At 42.2% G+C, this 21,565-nt stretch overlaps 1 protein-coding gene across 1 annotated transcript in view; it reads right to left on the bottom strand.

Moving 5' to 3' along the window:
* Window positions 1-21,214, bottom strand: part of RAB15 (RAB15, member RAS oncogene family) — a 119,022-nt gene extending 97,808 nt beyond the window's left edge. Inside the window, exon 1 of the mRNA XM_077464655.1 lies at window positions 20,745-21,214. Coding sequence (XP_077320781.1) covers window positions 20,745-20,958 — 214 coding nt within the window. The 5' untranslated portion in view covers window positions 20,959-21,214. The remainder of the gene's footprint in view (window positions 1-20,744) is intronic.
* Between the last annotated feature and the right edge of the window lie 351 nt (window positions 21,215-21,565).

Genomic DNA, 21,565 nt, shown 5'->3' with positions numbered 1-21,565 from the left:
CACAAGGTTTTAAAATAATTTATTGCACAGCTCCGGTGGTCTTCCGTCTTGGGGGGTCTTCTCGCGGGACTTCTCCGTTATCTTCTGCTAGCGCTTTTACTATCGGAGGAGCCCGGCTTTCTTCTTGCGACTTCGGGGGTCTTGTCCCCCTCTTCGGTTCTTCTTGCCGGGCTTCCGCTTTCTTCCTATAGCTCTTATACTAGCGGAGGACCCGGTCTTCTGTCGCCGCCTCCTCCTTTTCTTCTTCTTCCTTGAGATGTTGACTTGACGCTGTCTCTGGCCGCAATGAAAGGGACGCGTTGTGCTGCGACTTATATAGGGACAATGGGCGGGGTCACCAAGGGATGTCCCCGCCCCTTATGATGTCACAGTCATGGAGGATGCTGGGACTATGACATCATAAGGGGGCGGGGTCATCATGTGACCTCAACGCGTCCCTGTCATTGCGGCCAGTCAACATCTCAAGGAAGAAGAAGAGAAGAATAGAAGGCAGCGACAGAAGACCGGGCCACAGCTAGTAAAAGAGCTGGAAATAGAAAGCAGAGGCCCGGCAAGAAGAACCGAAGAAGGGGACAAGACCCCCGAAGAGGGGGACAAGACCCCCGAAGTCAGAAGAAGAGGCAGCGGCGACAGAAGACCGGGCCACTTCTAGTAAAAGAGCTGGAAGAAGAAAGTGGAGGGCCCGGCAAGAAGACCCAAAGAGGAGGACAAGATCCCAGAAGTCGGAAGAAGACCCCCGGATGGCGGCGGCAAAGAAGAAAGCCGGGCTCCTCCGCTAGTAAAAGAGCTAGCAGAAGATAGCGGAGGAGTCCGGCGAGAAGACCCCCCCAAGACGGAAGAAGACCCCCGGATCTGTGCAATAAAATTATTTTAAAAACGTGTTGTGTTTTTTTTCTTTACACTTTTTTTCACCAGGTGAATGGGTAGGGGTACATGGTCCCCCAATATTCATTCACATAGGGTGGGGGGCTGGTATCTGGGGCCCCCTTATTAAAGGGGGCTTCCGGATTCTGATAAGCCCCCCGTCAACCAACAGCCAGGGTTGTCGGGAAGAGGCCCTTCTCTTCATCAACATGGGGACAAGGTTCTTTGGGGTGGGGGGGGCAGCAGGGCCCCTCTTTCCCCAAAGCACCCCCATGTTGAGGGCACGCGGCCTGGTACGGCTCATGGGGTGCTCGCTCGTCCCCACCCCCCTTCCTGGCTGGGCTGCATGCTCGGATAAGGGTCTGATATGGACTTTGGGGGGGACCCCACTCCGTTTTTTTGGCATAGGGCTTCCCTTTTAAGTCCATACCAGGTGACGGGGCCAACGAGGTGTCAATTTCGCCGCCGAAGGCGGTGACATTGACTTCCTTCGCTAGTCCCGTCTACCTGGAGCCGCATTCAAAATTAACGGACTGTCCGTTCATTTCGAAAGTCTGCCGGAAAAGTCCGGTCGTGTGTGGGCAGGTCCACTCGTTCGGAAAGTCCGGCGGACCGCCACTTCAAAGTCCAGTTTGTCCGCCAGACTAAGTCCATCGGATAGTCCGATCGTGTGTACGCAGTATTAATGTAACCTTTGCTTATGTTTTTGTCCACTATATGCTCCTAGGTTTGCATCAAGTTTGCTTTTTAGCTCTTTTTATATAACCTTTTTAAAACACCATGCGCAGACACCCATTTTAAACATATTTTATGACATCTTTGCTACAGTAATTATAATGCAAGCACTTCAATTCATCTTCGAACATAATAGAACCTGTTTAGTATGTCACATCTGCTCTTCCAACTCCATAAAATGTGTTAAAAATCTCAAGACAATTTATAATAGTGTTGAGCGCTTCACACATTTTGTTCTCACATATTAAAAAGCGGTCTGCAAAATGAAATACATTTGTGGGAACAAAATACTTAATTTTTTTCCTTAGAAAACTATGTGAAATTACTTTGTATCAGATTTAGTAAAGTTTATAGAGGATAACAAGGTTGAATCAAAAGTAAGGCATTTTAAAAAGGACAATTTATTGGAGAAAACCAATTGAACCGAATCCAAGTCTCCAAAAATAAATAGGGCCGGGTGGGAGATCAAGGGGAGACTGCACCTGCATAATTCTAATTCTCTGCAAGCAAAAACTTTTAATTTTCTTTAAAAAAAAAACAGAATAATAAAAAAAAAAAAACTTACGGCACTGTAACCCAGCCAGGCACTGTAAAAACGGCCATCATTGACCCTTTGCACACACTTTTTTGAATACCAAGTACTGGGTTACAGAGCCTGACTTGTAAATGTTATTGTTTTATTCTAGTTTTTTAAGAAAATTAAAAGTTTTTGTTTGCGGAGAGCACTATATATATATATATATATATATATATATATATATATATATATATATATATATATATATATATATATAGATATATATATATATATATATATATATGCTTTTTTTTATTTACATGATCAATGTGGCTCTGGAGTTTGGTTGTTCTGCACTTGGTATTTTGAAATTGGTATCGCTTATCAAGAAATTACCGATCAAGATCTGTTGCCTATTTCGGCTGACATGCTAATACACCCTATGAGGAAAAGTGCATATGACCCTCTGTAATTTAAGGGTCCATTCTGTGGGGTAAGCAGACATTTCTTCCATTGGTGGAGGTTTACCCACGGAGTCACCTGCATTTTTACCATATTGTAGCACCATTGAAGATATCACACATTGGTGGACCTTTGACATATGGACTTATTATTAGCGCTGCACTGTCTTTTTATATATTCCTAAAGAAACACAGACAGCAATAATACCTTACAGTGTTTCCAATCCTTCCCTACTCTTTTCGAAACAACATAACTCTAACCCTGCTGCCCAAGGTACAGGCCCACAAGTCCATGCAGTGTACATACACTTAAAGGTTAATTTGACATAGGACCACTTATATGCACTTTTATTCATAAATTTCCCAGGTGTGTGACAGATTTACCTTTAATTTGGTGCATCACTTGAAAGTGATAAAATGTTTTTTCTGTTTTAATATCTACTCATCCTATATCGTGTATACAAGTGTTGGGGTTATAAGGACCTTTGAACATTGGAGAGCGATGACTTCATTACACAAAACAGAAACGATAGAGTGAGGAGCTGATCTTCCAAACATTTCAAGAATGAAAGACTAATGTGATCTTGACATTTATATTTAATATGTCTTTATATAGGAGAATTAACTTGGCAAATGTCAGCAATGATACGCTGTAAGGTGTGTAAGGCCCTCAATGAAGAGTTATTACATGAGATCATTGTCAGGCTCCCTGTGATTCATATTAGAAACTATATGAAAATAGTTATTTTTTATTACAATCACACCCAACCGAAAGAATAGCTGTCATGTTGAGGCTTGACAACTGAGACTCCATTGACAAAGCTAAATCTCAATGATATCTACACTTCTATAAAACTATCAAACACCTCCATTCATTTCAGTTTTATAGTCTTCCAAATAACTGGCTTTAAATGGCATTATACTAATATGCCTCCCATTGAATTCTAAGTTCTTAATTTATCCATGTATGACTACTGAATTCCTTTAAAGAGACTGTCTCTAAAAAAACGGAAAAAAAAACGCCACATTCATGCCATGTAAGCACGTAGATGTACTTACATACTGTTAGCAAATTAAAAACCATGCAAATAGGGCATCATTCTGACACATCCACATAGTCTCAGAGCTAACAGCTAAGCCATAGCTCATCATTAATGAACAGGGCAAGCTTCGCCACCAGTGCCAGATTTTTTCATAGCCAACATGCTAGGTAGGCAGGGCTGCCAGGAGCATTGATTAACCATTCACACATCACATGATTGACTGTCACTAAAACATGTAGCATCCTCTAGTGTGTGCTAGAAGTAAGAGTAGGAAAAAACACCTGAGTCACAGAATTTGGTCAGGGTTATAAGAGGCCAGGCCTGGATGACTTATCTTGGCAGCTCTCTCTGATACAAAACCCAACCACCCCCCCCCCTCCCCCGGTCTAGAAGGTTGGAGAATCTTAGAGGGTGGGGGTTAAGAGGGTTGCCATGTAGATTTGTGGGGCCTCAGCCAATACGCAGAAGTGGGCCGGCAGGGGACTGAGACTTCCCCATAAATAGACATGGGTCATGCCACCAGAGAAAGTCAGGTGGAACATGAAGATGCAGTGTTGAGGAGGCTGACAGTGGCCCTGATGGGTGCTCCCTAGTCTGGTGGGGGGTGACCTGCCTTGGGCCGGGGCGCTGGAGAGATCCTGCCAAAGACACAAGGAAGGAATCCTTACTGCAGGCAGGGGAGCAAAGAGAAAACAGAGTAAGTAGATTAACACTGGTGGGGACCAACATAGGGGGGAGACTGCCACATGTAGCCAGTCTACCTTGAAGACAGCGGTATGCTTAAGTCTTCAGTCCTTCCCCTGAGAGATCTCCAGAGAGTCAGTCGGGTGGACTGGTGTGAGAGTCAGCCAGGGCGGCTGTTAAAAAAAGAGGCAATTGTAGCCAGGTAGGCTGGCAGGGCCTGGAGAGGTGGTGCTGGGATCAGTGACCAAGAAGACTGTCAAGTTTTTCCTGGGAGTGTACCAGCTGAAGCTGAGCAAGAGCATGCAGGAGGAAAGTGAGAAGCAGACTATGTATGGCTGTATATAGGAAGTTGTCCCTGAAGGTTGCTGAAGTCAAGTGGGCATCCCATAACTTCCCATCTCTATCCAAGCTGTTAACCCTCTAAAGGGCTGTCCCAAAACATTGTGCTGCCTGTGTTCAAGAATGAAATTCACACACCTGAGCTCGTCATGTGTGCTCAGGTGTTTAACAGCTGCACACCAGCCTGTGTGCAAGCACCCTCATGCCCAGCAACTATGAGTATGTGTGCTGAGGGCAACAGGGCAGCGGATCGGCCCGGGGGGCAGTTGTTACCTGGCCCTCTCCGCCCCTGGATGACACACAAAACTGCTGGAAAAAAAAATCTTGGGTGTCAGTTTGCAGCCCCTCTCAAAGTGCCGCTTGGGTCCATTGGACCCAGTGGGACCCATAGTAGGGCCGGCCCTGACCCTCTAATAAACAAAAGCAAAGCTATGGACTGTTTTCTGTCTGTGAGTATTTGGTGTGCCTGGCTGTGCAGGAGTGGGGAATCCCTTTCATCTGCAGCTCCTGCGTGGGGTGTGCAACACACATTTTTGTGTATAATAAAGAATTAAAAACTTCCTCCCCATCTGCCAGTGAAATGCCAGGTCCTCATTGTTACTGTCTCTGCATAGTTTGGGCATTTTTATAGGTGGAATAGTTTACTGTAGAACGATAACTGACAAAGTCTTATTCTACCTTGAGTACCTATGACTTCTGATCTCCTTAGTTTGAAACAAAAGCCATCTTACATGGTGCCTCAGCAGGGACCGGCTGAGATTTGAACCATATATGGGCAGGCTGAATGTACCCAAGTTGATCGATTGATTACATTGGTACAACCTGCCTGTTCCCCCAGGGGTTGCAAGAAAGAAAAACGCTCTGTGGCCGGCTTTATGCTAACCAGGTGACTAAAAGGGAGAAGCAAAAGATGGTTGGGCATAGCGAGGCAGGAAACAGACATGGTCTTTTTGAAGATGTCTGAGAGCTTTGCCTAGACCCCTTTCCTAAAGTAGGAAGCCAAGGTCAGAATCGTGAAGTCCACTATTCTACTATTCTTCATCTAACAGTTCTGCAATATTATAATATATATATTCTCTAGGGCAGAATATACATGAACTAATATGAAAGATACCTTATGCCAATCCTTAGCTCTCAGGAACACATTAGGTACAGTGTTCACAAAGGCATTTGCTCCAGAGCTTAGCAGAGTACAACTGCACTTTCAAAGTGTACAGTCTATTTGCTTTTAGCAAATCAACCCTATTATATTGTGTACCGCCCTATTTAAGAGCAGGTTGTCTAGCATACCCAGGCATAAAGTTGATGCATGTAACAGTAGCTCTCTGTATCCATGGAAATACCAGTAAGGGGTTCATTGTGGTTTTTGATGAGTGCAGCTATGGACACAGTATTAGCAAAACATATAAAATCACAAAGTTCATTTATGCTAAACAAAGGCTTGCAGCTTTAATGGTCTCCAGATAATGCTTTTTGCCTCATGTGAGCAATAAAGACACTCTCCACTACCCAAGTTGTACTTTTCAGTTACCCTAACAGCTAACAACTGTGAATTATTCAAGCCTGCCTTACATATTTTAATTAATGGTCAATAATGTATGGGATTTTATTTTCCTGGCAGGCATTTTCTTGGCAGGCTTTTTCCGTTGGGAATCCTTTTGTTTTAAAATTAGGTATAGTCGATAGATAAAAAGTCATGATGCATTACTGATAAGTAGAACCTATATTATACTTTGTCAAGAAACAGACATTAAAATATCATTTTTAAACAAGGTAATTTGTTATATAAAATTATTTCAGGATGCTCTGATGAGGTTTACAAATGCTAACTGATATACACTAAATGGCCACAAGTATGTGGACATCTGACCATCACACCAATATAAAAACAATCCCATTCCAAAACCATAGACATCAGATATTAACCCTTCCCCCCTCAATTTTTTCTAACCACTGCTTACATGGTTGCGGGTCCTGCACAGTTAAGGTACTCACCTGCCCAGCAGATCCAGTATATGGCCCTGCAGAATGCTCTTTTCTTCACCCACACAGTCCTGTGCGCCATCATCTTATGTGACGTCGTCGAAAGGCTGCCAGCTGTTCCAGGCGCAGCCAGAGGGACCTCCAGCTAGGCCCGCCCCCTCTTTTGTGCATGAAGAACTATGCCTCCTGGTATATGTGACATGCATATCACAGGAGGCACAGTGAGCCTAAGTGATGTGCATGGTGGCAGGCCAGAATTTTTTTCTAATAAAAAAAAAAAAGGAAATAAACAAAAAAAGCAAAAATATGCACAGCAGAGGCAAAAATAGGTGGAGAAGAAGGAACTTCAAATTAAAGGTGAAGATCAAATTTAATATTAAGCACCCCTACCCCTCGTTGTGGCTTTAACAGCCTACAATCATTTGTGAAGACGTTCCACAAGGTTTTTGGGTATGTCTATGAAAATGTTTGTCAATATAGCCAAAAAAAAGAGCATTTGTGATGTCAGGTGTTCAATAGGGTTGACGTCAAGACTCTGTGCAGGCCACTTGAGATTATCTACACCAAATTTGTCAAACTTTGCCTTTATGGAGCTTTAGGCACAGGGGCACATTCATGCCGCAACAAATTAAAAGGCCTTCCCCAAGTTATTGCTACAAGGTTAGAGGTGTAAAATATCAAAACTACTTGTAACTTTCCCTGGATCAAAGGGGCCCAGCATAAGCCCTAATAGACAGTGGCGTCCACATACTTTTGCCCATATCATTTATGTATAATATGGTAAGGAATAAATCACCATATAAAACACAAGAAAATAAAAATAAACACATATTATTGCATGTCGGCAGAGGAACTGGACAGAAATTGTAAAATATAACGGGTGGATAAGCCATACACTAGGGCACATCAAAATTATTTCATATTTTTACTCTCCTGGAAACTATGCACTACAGTAGAGGTATATTGTAGCACAGCATACAGTACATGTTGTGTCAACTATGTTAGTCACTATTGTGCTTATGTTACAAGACAATTTTTGGGGTCCCATTATTAAAATCCAAATATACATGAATCAGTAGGGCCTTAGGAGCATTATCACATCACATTATTATTATTTTGAGTTAAAAGTAGCAATTTCTTGTCATTAAAATAAAAAAAACAGACACTCCCTGTCTTTTGTTCTCACACTGTCAGTAGATCAGCACAGCACAACCGTCATACAGTAATAATAAGCATGTTAAATGAGCAAATATGTATTTTCCCAATGTATAAGCTTCATAACATGACAAACTGTTCACCGGAACAAGGCTTTGTAATATATTTGTACACATTGATAAGATGGTTTATATTATGACTATTTCACACAGGCACTGTCACGCGGAACAAAACCAGAACATTGGCCGCTGCACAGTCCCATAAATATTGCTTTAGCTATGAAGCTGTGCATTGCAGGACAAATTACGCTCCGTAAAGTCTTCCACTGCGCCCCATAGGAGGTGAATGGGGCTGCTCCACAACCGTGATGTAACTGTGTTAAATGGACATAGTTGCCGTGAGATGTCCGTAGGCAATACTGCCTGCCACTCTGCCCTATAGAGCTGAAAAAATATGTATTTTAATTGTTTCTTTTTATAAATCTACAAAGCCCAAAATGAGGGAGAAGAAGAAAAATCTAAATTAAACCAATATTTGGTGTGACTACCCTTTGGCTTCAAACCAGCATCAATTCTTACACTTGCACACTTTGTACAAAGAGAAAGAATACTGCCAGCCAGGTTGTGCGCAGATTGCAATCACTAGACGATTCCACTCTGAGCCACGGTGGCACCGAAAAAGACACTGCCAGGACTGCTACAGATGAAAAGAAATATGCTCCTAAGGCTTCTATCACAATGAGGTGCTTTGCAGGGGCTAAAATGCTAAAAATAGCACCTGCAAAGCGTCCTGAAAGACCCGCTCAGTGCACTCCAATGTGAAAACCCTGAGGGCTTTCACACTAGAGCGGTGCGCTTGCAGAACGGTCAAAAAAGTCCTGCAAGCCGCATCTTTGGAGCGCTGCAGGAGCGGTGTATTTAGCGCTCCTAAAGCACCCCTTCCCATTGAAAACAATGGGGCAGCGCTCCAAACCTGCAAAGTGCCGCTTTAACCCTTTTTCGGCCGCTAGCAGGGGTTAAAACTGCCCCGCTAGCGGCCGATCAGCACCGCTAAAACGACGGTAAAGAACCGCTAAATATAGCGCCGCTTTACCGCCAGAGTGCTGAGTGCCCCAGTGTGAAAGTAGCCTTTGTGTATCTATAGCTCAGACTTTTTTTTACTTTTGGCCGGGGGTGGGAATGATTAGATCCCTGGAAAGGTTTTATGCCTAGTACACATAAGAATATCGGACGAATGATTGTACACTTTTTTTTGCATGCTAGTCTCGTATCGAAAACCAATAGTATACTAAAGTTATGAAAATTTTCGCATGACAAAATACAACTTTGGAAGTTATGTAATGTGTTGTACTGTAATGTACTCTTTTGTTTTCGAGCATGTGTGGTCTTATTCACGATTTATCTAATACCATACTAATTGTCCGTTCTGTTATCACATGAGAACATTTTTCGTGCTTTTCCCTTTGGATAATTTTGGATGAACTGTCGTGATCAGCTCTCGAAAGCCTTGTACTATTGATCAGATTATCAGACGATCGCTCTGAAAGCGGTACTTATTGTCCGATTTTCTTATCATGTGTACTAGGCATTACTGCTGTCCGTGCCCCCGCTGTGTAGATGAACTTTTCTGTTTGTCTTGATGACTGTTGTCACCAAGACAGAAAGTTCTGCGAAATCCAAATTTTTTCAGATGTCACCAAAAAGGAGGGGGAGGTTAAATCTTCTAACAGGAAGACTGATTTTGGCGACAACCGTCTAAGACAGGGATATGAAATTAGTGGACTTCCAGTTGTTGCAAAACTACAAGTCCCATGAGGCATAGCAAGACTCTGACATCCACAAGCATGACACCCAGGGGCAGAGGCATGATGTGACTTGCAGTTTTGCAACAGCTGGAGGTCCGCTAATTGTATATCCCTGGTCTAAGATATAATTTCTCCTTACTTGTAGAGAGTTCTATTTAGTTCTTGTGTTTGCATCCCCCTTCCGCAATAAAATACAGACTTTATCTAAAAAAAAACTAAAAAAAACTAAAATAAAATAAAAATGTTTGGCTGCCTAATTCATTGGATATGTCACTTCCGGTCCTCAAGTAGATCGATGGGATTATTATTATTTTTTTTCTTAAAGTGAAAATTTTTTTTTTTTTTGCTTTTAAAAAGATAAAAAGAAATTTGTGGTCTTTTTGACCCCAGATCTCTCAATAAAGAGGACCTGTCATAGCTATTTTTATTACAAGGAATGTTTACATTCCTTGTAATAGAAAAAAAAAAGTGATAAAAATTAAAAAAAATAAAAAAATGAAAAGGGACAGCGTAAAAATAAAAAATAAAAAGTAAAAGCCCTCCGAGTTGGCACGCAGAAACAGAAGCATACGTAAGCCCGCATATATAAACGGTGTTCAAACCACACTTGTGATATATTGCTGTGATCATTAGAGCAAGAGCAATAATTCTAGTGCAAGACCTTCTTTTTAACTCTAAACAAGTAACCTGTAAAAAAAAAAGTAAAGTGTTGCCTTTGTAGATTTTTCAATTTTTTGCAATAATCGCCATTTCATTCTCTAGTGTCTTTGCTAAAATAATATATATATATATATATATATATATATATATATATATATATATATATATATATATATATACATATTTATTTATTTTTTATTAGTTTTGGATGTTCGAAGTAATTTACTACCAAAAAAATACAGATTTTTTACTTCTAAACAAAAAAAAAATGTCAAAAAAGGGCCTGGTCTGTTAGTTGCTTGGCTGCCATGCTGGCCCTCCGATTTCAGTAATGTCAGCTGTCATATCATGTCATCTGTATTTAATTAATGACAAGTTTACGTTAATAAAATATAAAACAAAAACAATAAAACATAAGACAAATCATTTAACATAAGACCAAACAGTATAATAATATTTGACAAACCTGCACATGACAAATACGCACACAGAAGTATGCCCCAGGGCCATCGGCTTATCTGGACAATTTAAAACAGAATTCCAGGCAAACAGCTTAATACATTTACCAAAGGATTTGTAAGTCTGTCTATCCAATCCTGAGATATACACAGATCTACCACACCACGCACTGTTTGACAGGGTAGGAGACCCAATTCCTGATTTTTGTCTCTTGCAAAGTAAAGTGATTGTAAAACATTGTCTTTTTGTTTTATTTTTTAAATAACAAACATGGTATACTTACCTTCTCTGTTGCAGTGGTTTTGCACAGAGCAGCCCGATCCTCCTCTTCTTGGATCTCCCATCAACACTCCTGGCTCCTTCCCTCCTGCTAAGTGCCCCCATACCAAGCCACTTGCTATGGGGGCACTCTGACTCATGCGGTCTCACTCCTGAGCCTCGCTCATACACACATAGTGCTGTTCAGCCCCACTCCCTCCTCACTGGTCATGACTGACAGCAGCAGGATCCAATGCCCCCCCCCCCCCCCTACTGTGTCTGAGCCAAAGAGGAGGGAGGATTGAGATCAGGCTTACGTAAGTATAATGGGGGCCTGGTGGGAAGCTGCGAAAAAAAAATATGATGATTTAGAACCACTTGAAGTAATACTTACAGGTCTTGTTTCTTTGTTCAGCCTGTGACTGGACAGTGAAAAGAAAAGCAGAACACTGCTGAGCTCATCACACTGGCAATCAATTTTCTAGTCCTATCAGCATTACACTGCAGTACTGATTGGCTCCCTGCGCTGCTTCTCCCCCCCCCCCCCCCCCCCACCCCAGCCCCCACCCCACCCCACCAGTCTATGCTTTGCTGTATAGGGACTGTAAGATGTTAATATCATTATTCAGGTATATACACTAGTTACTTTAAAAAATAAAAAAAGGAGCTGTACTTATTTTTTATCTATTACATCTGCCTTTACAATACATACATTGTTCTATACAGGCTAAACTGACCTCATGTGTTGGGATTTGGCACTAGCAAGTTGCTAAGTCCTCTATGTCTCTGCTGTGACTCAATACCTAAGGTCAGTATAACCTATATACAATATTCACCATAACAATTGCTTAAAAGGTAATACGCACTTTTGTGTTTATGCCTATAACTGGCGACCACGCCACATCTAATCAGTCTCTATGGTGATCTCATATTTAGCACATTAAAGGATTTTGGAACATCTTGCTCACAAAAATACGTCAGAATTCTTCACAGTGCAGTCACCAGAACACTGCTGCATAGCAACCGCATTATAAGATGTGCATTAAGTATATATGATGGAGTGGGGGTGTTAAGACTTCAGGTCATTATGCATGGATGGACACTGCCTTGTGTGCAGTGAGATACATGTATAGTTGGTTGTAAGGACTGCTAACAGTGGCATTTCTATGTATAAACTTGTTACAGTAGTGAGTTAATGATATACCAGACCCAGTTAATGCATGCAACACTATCTATGCCATAGATATTGTTATATTATTGAAAACCCTTTTGTACAGTCTCAGCCTGACTATATATAATTACACATACACACTGTATTGTCAAAAGTACTGGGACACCTGCCTTTACATGCACATGAGCGAGGCGCAGAATCGGCCTCCTAAAGTAAGGCCACTAATTCCCGCTGTACATCTCCCGCAGGGGCACTGATCACTGATGTCTGTCTCCCACAGGGGGCGGGGGCACTGATCGCCACCATCCATCTCCCTCGCGGGGGGGGCATTGATCACCGCCATCCATCTCCCGCGTGGTGGGGGATTTGCTTGCCGCCCCCCCCCCCCCAAATATCGAGCACCAGCCACCACTGTTTAAGAGTTCGCTGGAACTACGGCGCCAAACCCAACCCTTGAAAAACAACCCAACACCATAATCCCTTCACCAAATGATTTGGTCCAGTGCACAAGTCAAGGTCCATAAATACATGGATGAGTGAGTTTGGGGTGGAAGAACTTGACTGGCCTGCACAGAGTCCTAATCTCAACCAGATAGAACACACTTGGGAAGAATTAAAGCAGAGACTGCGAGCCAGGCCTTCTTGTCAACATCAGTGCCTGAAATCACAAACGCACTTTTGGAAGAATGGTCAAACATTCCTATACACACACACTCCTAAACATTGTGGACAGCCTTCCCAGAAGAGTTGAAGCTGTTATGGCTGCAATGGGTGGGCCAACTCAATATTGTAACTTACAGACTAAGACTGGGATGCCATTAAATTTCATGTGCGTGTAAAAACAAGAATCCCAATACTTTTGACAAAAGTGTGTGTGTGTGTGTGTGTGTGTGTGTATGTGTGTAATATATATATATACACACACACACACACACACACACATATACACACACACAGTATCTTACAAAAGTAAAAGTACACCCCTCACATTTTTGTAAATATTTTATTATACCTTTTCATGTGACAACACTGAACAAATGACACTTTGCTACAATGTAAAGTAGTGAGTGTACCGCTTGTAGAACAGTATGAATGTGCTGTCCCCTCAAAATAACTCAACATACAGCCAGTAATGTCTAAACCACTGGCAAAAAAAGTGAGTAATCCCCTAAGTGAAAATGTCCAAATTGCTCCCAATTAGGCAGGTTTCCCTCCCCGGTGTCTTGTGACTCGTTAGTGTTACCAGGTCTCAAGTGTGAATGGGGAGGAGGTGTGTTAAATTTGGTGTTATGGCTCTCACTGTCTCATACTGGTCACTGGAAGTTCAACATGGCACCTCATGGTCAACGACTCTCTGAGGATCTGAAAAAAATACATTTTGCTCTACATAAAGATGGCTTAGGCTATAGGAAGATTGCCAAAACCAAGCTGCAGCACGGTGGCTAGCAGTATAACAGGACAGGTTCCACTCAGAACAGACCTCACCATGGTCGACCAAAGAAGTTGAATGCACATGCTAAGCATCAAATCCAGAGGTTGTCTTTGGGAAATATACGTAAGAGTGCTGACTGCACTGCTGCAGAGGTTAAAGGGGTGGGAGGTCAGCCTGTCAGTGCTCAGACCATACGCTGCACACTGCATCAAATTGGTCTGCATGGCTGTCCTTCCAGAAGGAATCCTCTTCTAAAGATGATGTACAAAAAAGCCTGCAAACAGTTTGCTGAAGAACAGCAGACTAAGGACATGGTTTACTGGAACCATGTCCTGTGATCTGATGAGACCAAGATAAACTTATTTGGTTCAGATGGTCTCAAGCGCATGTGGCGGCAACCAGGTCAGAAGTACAAAGACAAGTGTGTCTTGCCTACAGTCAAGCATGGTAGTGGGAGTGTCATGGTCTGGAGCTGCATGAGTGCAATGGGGAGCTACAGTTCATTGAGGGAAGCACCAATGCCAACATGTACTGTGACATACTGAAGCAGAGCATGAGCCCCTCCGTTTGGAGACTGGGTTACGGGGCAGTATTCCAAAATGATAATGACCCCAAACACACCTCCAAGATGACCACTGCCTTGCTAAAGAAGCTGAGGGTAAAGGTGATGGACTGGCCAAGCATGTCTCCAGACCTAAACCCTATTGAGCATCTGTGGGGTTCAAGGTCTCTAACATCCACCAGCTCTGTGATGTGGTCATGGAGAAGTGGAAGAAGACTCCAGTGGCAACCTGTGAAGCTATCGTGAACGCCATGCCCAAGAGGGTTAAGGCAGTGCTGGAAAAGAATGGTGGCCACACAATATATTGACACTTTGGACCTAGTTTGGACATTTTCACTTAGAGGTGTACTCACTTTTGTTGCCAGCGGTTTAGAGATTATTGGCTGCATTTTATTTTGAGAGAACAGCAAATATACACTGTTATACAAGCTGTACACTCACATACTTTACATTGCAGCAAAGTTTAATTTCTTCAGTGTTGTCACATAAAAAAGATATATTAAAAAAAATTACAAAATTGTAAAGGGGTGTATTCACTATTGTGAGACTGTAAATAGCACCAGGCTTTTTTGGCCACTGACAATAAACGGTTAACCAAAATTTTCCATCTCAGCCAACCAAAGCTTGTTATATACTCAGGATATACAGTATGTCTCAGGAATTTTAGAAGTATGTTGTAGCTGAGGTACCAGACCAAAGATGATCATCATCTGCTAAGACTGATAAAGTAACATCTGTAGAGCATTTTATATCTATAAGAGATATCTGTAGCAGCCTGTCTAAACTTTTTTTCACCAGATTAACCCTTAAAATTATTTCCAGGTCTCGAGGAACCCTTGCTAAAAACTTCTCTGTGGTCAGTGGGAAAAATGCCCTTTACAATGCTTGAAAGAATGCTCCCCTACAGTAGCAGTCCAACTGCCATCCTGGTGTCTGTTTGCTATGCCAAGTGGTGTTGGCTCCAGATCCATGCAGGCACTATCAGATGGAAAATCAAACCACAACTTAAGGGACTCTTAGTAGTCTCTGGAGGAACCCTGGTAAATAATGGCTCTATAGGATAACCTCCACCACTGCAGACAACCCCAGGATATATGGAACTTATTAGACATTCACTACCATTCCCATGAGTTAAAGACATTACTTGGGCGTCTTTATAGGGCATAAACATTTATGCTTAGCTGATAAGATCATACATGTTTATGTCATGGCTTTTCCATTTCCCTTCTACACAAAATGAGCCATCATTTGCGCTTGATTGTGGGTATCTTAGGGGCATGTGGTAGGCACAGTGATGAAATTTGCATATATACATACAGTATTGTGGCCGAGCGAGCCCGTGCCATGGTCAAAAATGACATTGGGGTCAGTGTGTGTTAGGAGCAGAGAGAGGTACACGTCTGCACAATGGTGTCCAGGACAGACATGAGGCTGTGAATGATGGAGCTGCAGGATAAGAGACCAGCTGAGAGTGGTACAGTGGTTGGTACACAAGCCTTGGGATGTGTTTGATGGACAGGAGGACCAAAAGGTAATAAGCATGAGCAGAAAGGCTGAATACTCTTTCGTTTATTTGATTGTGGAAACTCCTGGGTGGCCAAATGATAATTTGTTCATGGAACTTTTCTTTGTCTTTTTAAATAAAAGTGGACAGAAAAGGCCCTGAAAATTCACTTCTGGTGTGGAGTCAACTCACTGTTTTGCACTACCACTGAGCTACAAAACCCCTAGATTGTCACAAGATAAATATATACTGTATACGCATACTGTATGCTGTGCTAACTCTAGGAAACAGGCATCAGTATCCAGAAACATTATTAGTTGATAGATAACATTTTCAAGGTCTTTCCATTGCCATCAATAGCATAGTGCTCCATATGAGATGGTGAGGTTGCTTTACTAAAGGTAAATAAATATCAACCCCATAGTCTGCTAAAGCACTGTTTATAATAATAAATAATTGTCTTTTTTTTTTTTTTATAAAATGTGTTTCCCCCTTTTTTTAATCTTTTGCTGTGATGCTGATCTCTCAAAGGGTTCTTTGCAGCCACTTCACATCTACAAATATGCATTCCTGGTGTTGACAAAAATGGACCATGTATGTGTAGTTTGTGTTAAAATGTGCCAATTATATGGGCCGATTTATTAAAGGGTTTGAGAAACTTCACACACAAAAAAAAAAAATGTGAACATCCCTTTCAATTATCTAGTCATGTGGAGATGAAATAAGTTAACAGTAATTTGCTTTTTCCGTGATTGAATAATTTTGGTAAATATTCACACAATGGGGGTTATTTACCAAAGGCAAATCCACTTTGCACTGCAAGTGCACTTGGAAGTGCAGTCGCTGTAAATCTAAGGGGTAGATCTGAAATGAATGGAAGCTCTGCTGAATTTATTATCCAATCATGTGCAAGCTAAAATGCTGTTTTTTATTTTCCTTGCATGTCCCCCTCGGACCTACTGCGACTGCACTTCCAAGTGCACTTGCAGTGCAAAGGGGATTTTCCTTTAGTAAATAACCCCCAATGTATTTGTGAAGGTTTTTAACTCTTTTAGTAAATCAGCCTAATCTGCATCAGAAGTCTGTGTGACATATAAAAATGCAGCAGCACATTTGGGACATAGGGACAGAGCCTAGTGACCCTAGAAAAGAAAGCACTTTAACAAGGACCTGGCAGGGTTGTCAGACAATTACAGATTTAAAAATAATAAAAATGGCTCCTGATGTTAAAATTACACATTAAATCATTTTATTAATTGCATTTACATACAGTGCTTTGCAAAAGTATTCACCCCCCTAGCATTTTTTCGTATTTTGTTGCCTCACAACCTGGAATTAACATGGATTGTTTGAGGATTTGCATCATTTAATTTACAGAACATGCCCACAACTTTGAAGATGTTTTTTTTTAAATTGTGAAGCAAACAATAGGACAAAATAAGATTAAAAAAAATCAATGTGCATAACTATTCATCCCCCTAAAGTCAATACTTTGTAGAGCCACCTTTTGCAGCTATCACAGCTCCAAGTCGCTTTGGATATATCTCTATGAGCTTGCCACATCTTACCACTGGGATTTTTGCCCATTCCTCCTTGCAAAACTGCTCCAGCTCCTTCAAGTTGGATGATTTGCGCTTGTGAACAGCAATCTTTAAGTCTGACCACAGATTTTCTATTGGATTGACGTCTGGGCTTTGACTAAGCCATTCCAACACATTTACATATTTTCCCTTAAACCACTCAAGTGTTTCTTTAGCAGTGTGTTTGGGGTCATTGTCCTGCTGGAAGGTGAACCTCCATCCTAGCCTCAAATCACACACAGAGTGGTACAGGTTTTGCTCAAGAATATCCCTGTATTTAGCACCATCCATCTTTCCCTCAACTCTGACCAGTTTCCCAGTCCTGACTGCTGAAAAACATCCCCACGGCATGATGCTGCCACCACCACGTTTCACTATGGGGATGGTGTTCTTTGGGCGATGTGATCTGGTGGGTTTGTGGCAGACATAGCATTTTTTTTGATGGCCAAAAAGTTAAATTTTAGTCTCAGACCAGAGAACTTTCCTCCATACATTTTGGGAGACTCCCACATGCCTTTTCGCAAGTTCAAAACGTGACATTTTGTTTTTTGCTGAAAGTAATGGCTTTCTTATGGCCACTCTGCCATAAAGCCCAAATCTATGGAGTGTATGGCTTATTAGCGTCCGATGTACAGATACTCCAGTCTCTGCTGTGGAACTCTGCAGCTCCTCCAGGGTTACCTTAGGTCTCTGTGCTGCCCTCCTTGCCCGGTCCGTGAGTTTTGGTGTGCAGCTCTTTTACAATCACTTTAAGAAAGTACAGATTTACCCCAAGGACCAGTTCACATGAGATGCAGTCCCGTGTGCTTTTTTTCTGCACTTAAAATGCATGCACAGTGTTTTCCATGTATTCCAATGGCTCTAGATCACACCAGTGCAGTCAGTTATAGTCAGTTTCGGCATCGAAACTGGCTAGAACTGACTGCACTGGTGTGGACTAGAGCCGTTGGAATACACGGAAAACACTGTGCATGCATTTAATGCAGAAAAAAAGCACACGGAACTACACTAAAAATGCACGCAGTGTTTTCCCTGTATTCCAATGGCTCTAGTTCAAACCAAGGGAGTCAGTTTTCGGGGCAGAAAAAAAAATGCGTGCTGCATTTTTTCTGCACAGAACTGTACTGAAACCTAGCAAATTGTATCAAAAATGCACTGGAACTGCATGTGGCGTCAATTGGAAGCAAAAACTGATCCGGAACATATCCAGAGTACATTTTTGTGGTGTGAACTGGCTCTAAAAATGCCTGCACAGTGTTTTTCATGTATCCCAATGGCTCTAGTTTACACCAGTGCAGTCAGATCCAGTCAGTTTCCGGTGCAGAAACTGATGGGAAACTGACCAGAACTGACTGCATTACTGTGAACTAGAACCATTGGAATACATGGAAAACACTGTGCATGCATTTTTAGTGCAGAAAAAAAGCGCATGGAACTGCATCTGGTGTGAACTGGACCCTAAAAGGAAAGTATGGCCAGAGCTTTTTTAGTCAGGCTTCTCATTTGGGTCACAGTTAAAGCCCACTGTCAGCTTACATCACAGAGCCAGTCCAGGCTCTGGAAGGATCCCTACTTGGATCCTTCCAGATGCCTGACCGGCAGCTGGGTCAGCTTCTTAGCACTCCGCTGAGAGCCTGAGGCAGCCACTTCTGCCCCCTCCACAGCCCAGTGCTCCAGTGAGCGCTGGAGGGGGCAGAGCAGAGAGCGGTGACAGACTGTCTTTGATCGCTCTGTTCTCTGTAGAGCCAGCAGGGGACAACTGCAGCATCATAGCGATTCTGCAGCCATATAGGCAAGTATGTGTTTTTTTTTTCCATGTAGCCCACACTTCTCCTTTAAGATGTCTGATGGCTCTCAGTCTAGACTACCTGGCTCCTGAATTATACAGTCATATGTCTGCATTTGTGTGTTACACATATGCTAATCGTGAACAGAATACAATTTCTGTTGCATATAATCTCATATTACTAAAGCAGTCTGACTGCATCGCCTAATGACCTCCTTCCCGCAAGTGTGCAGCAATTTACATAATCAGTTTAAAAAGTGATTTACACGGAAATGGGGATTTTTTGTTAACATTACCATAAAGAAACTGGACGGCATACCTATCTTTTCTTATCCTCTGTACAGACTGTCTAGGGTTACACTGCATGATGTCATTTACAAAAGAATGCCAAGCACAGGGAGTAATTGACCAGTTAATGGGTGGTTCTGATAGAGGAGTGGTAAATTCCTTGAAATATTACAAAGCACTCCGGCCAATGCCTATTCTCTAAATATTATGATTCAGCAAAGCCATCTTGAATTTAAGTATGACAGCCCTGCAGTCACAACAGTCACCTGTACAGCTGTATATTTACAGTATTAACCAATGCAATTATATATTTGCATGATATGGCTTACTGTAAAGAATTAAGATAAATTGATAGATTGGTAAAGTGATATATAATATGTGCATAATGTCTACACTAGCCTTTCTCAACCCTCTTACCCCAGAGGAACCCTCAAAATAATTTTTAGGTCTCCGGGAACCCCTGCCAAACAAATTTATTGGGGGTCAGTGGAAAAATGCCCCATACACTGGTGGGCAATGAGAAAAATTCCTCCTTTAGACCCCTTACAGGCGCTATTAGGTGTGAAAGCCGTCTTAGAGTGGTGGTCAGAATGTCACCCTAACAGACAACACAAAAAGATCCCTGGTGTCCTGTAGCTGCCTCTGCCAAGTGACGTTGGCCCCAGAATTATGTGGACACCATTAAACAGGAGGTCAACCAACCACAGCTCAAGGAACCCCTCAACAAAACCTGGAGGAACCCATGGAACCCTAGATGAGAATTACTGCTCTGTACTATATATCTTAATATTTTCAACACTATCCCTTCTGGAAATGGGCACGCTTTGTTTTTAACAATCTGATATCTGAATTTGTAAATGTCCCCATTATAACAAAGATATCGCAGGAGAATCAACACTTTTCCCTAACAGGTATTTGGCTTTAATCTGAACTAGGATCTGCCAACATACCCCTTTTCAGCATAAGGGACAGCATTGTGGGTCATCAGCTCACAGAAGCATAAAAAGAAAAAAAACTGCCATTAACTCCCAACCAACAGCTGATGTTTTTAGTCATCTGGGAATTACAGGTGGAAGAAATGAAGGAATGGGACAAGCTTTGAAGAGAACAAGGATAGTTCTGCTAATTCATGGCAACAGGGTGGCCAAATCAGAAAAAAAAAATGTTTTGCATCTTTAAAAAGGAAACAACATGAACCAAGATGTTTTCTTTTTGTTTACATAAAAACAACAGTTACAATAAATGTATCATTGACTGAGTCTATGAATAGCCCCATTATTAATGCTGCTCTCTATGTACTAATTAGAGGCACATACAAATAAGCCAAGGGTATATTTATGAAGAAAAGCCTGTACATATGTTTTCTCGAGCATTGACAGCATGTAAACACACATTGATCACTATAATCTCCAATTACCGGAGGCAGCTCATCAATGCAAGCAAGCAAAGCCTTTCTTACCTATTGTGGAGATATGGGATGGATGGAATTCGTTGTCTGTGAATCGGCACAGCAAACATGTTTTGCCAACCCCGGAGTCCCCAATCAGCAGCAGTCTGAATAAAACATCATATTGTTTGGCCATTGTGTCTTCTGGCAGCCTGATCGCACAGTGAGGAGTAGAGAAGGGAGGAGGCTGGAGATCAGACAAGTCAGGAGGCACCCATCTCCCCATCCATGGCTGATGATGATGGGGGGGGGGGAAATGGATTATCCTGGATGAGTCTGCCTGGATCCTAATGAGAAGCAGCTGCAGATCTATGCTGTCCCCTTCCTCCAGGATATTCAGGATTGTGTGAAATGAGCAGATGGCAGATATCTTATCAAAATGGTCATGGAGGAGGAGAGACAGAGGCTCCACCTTATGCAGCAGACTACACTGGATTAGGGTGCTACACCTCTCTCCTAGGTGGCGATTGCTGGGTGTGGAGGGAGCAGGCAGGCAGGTGTAGGGACTACAGGCGGATGTCACCTGTGTTCCAGCAGCTCAGTGACAGCTGTCATCCTGCTTTCTCTCCACACATTCCACAGCACTAATCGATAGCACTGGGGAACCGGTTCCTCCTGTTCTTCTGCCATCAAAAATTGCCTAAAACTGCAGACATGAGTCGGTGAAAAAGCAGAGGAAGAATGCACGGTATACTTTAAATATATAATATCCATCTTATTATATAGAGTGCATTCTGTTATACATCTGTGTTAGTTACTGATTTAAAACATCAGCAATAGAAGCCATGCTGTGCAGATTGTATTAGTGTTATGATGATATGTTCATTGGAACT

Source organism: Lithobates pipiens, unplaced genomic scaffold, assembly GCF_037356315.1.
Source record: "Lithobates pipiens isolate NorthernLeopardFrog02 unplaced genomic scaffold, aLitPip1_a1.2 Scaffold_30, whole genome shotgun sequence".
In the NCBI taxonomy this organism is placed as follows: Eukaryota; Metazoa; Chordata; class Amphibia; order Anura; family Ranidae; genus Lithobates; species Lithobates pipiens.
This window is presented reverse-complemented; position numbering and strand designations above follow the sequence as displayed.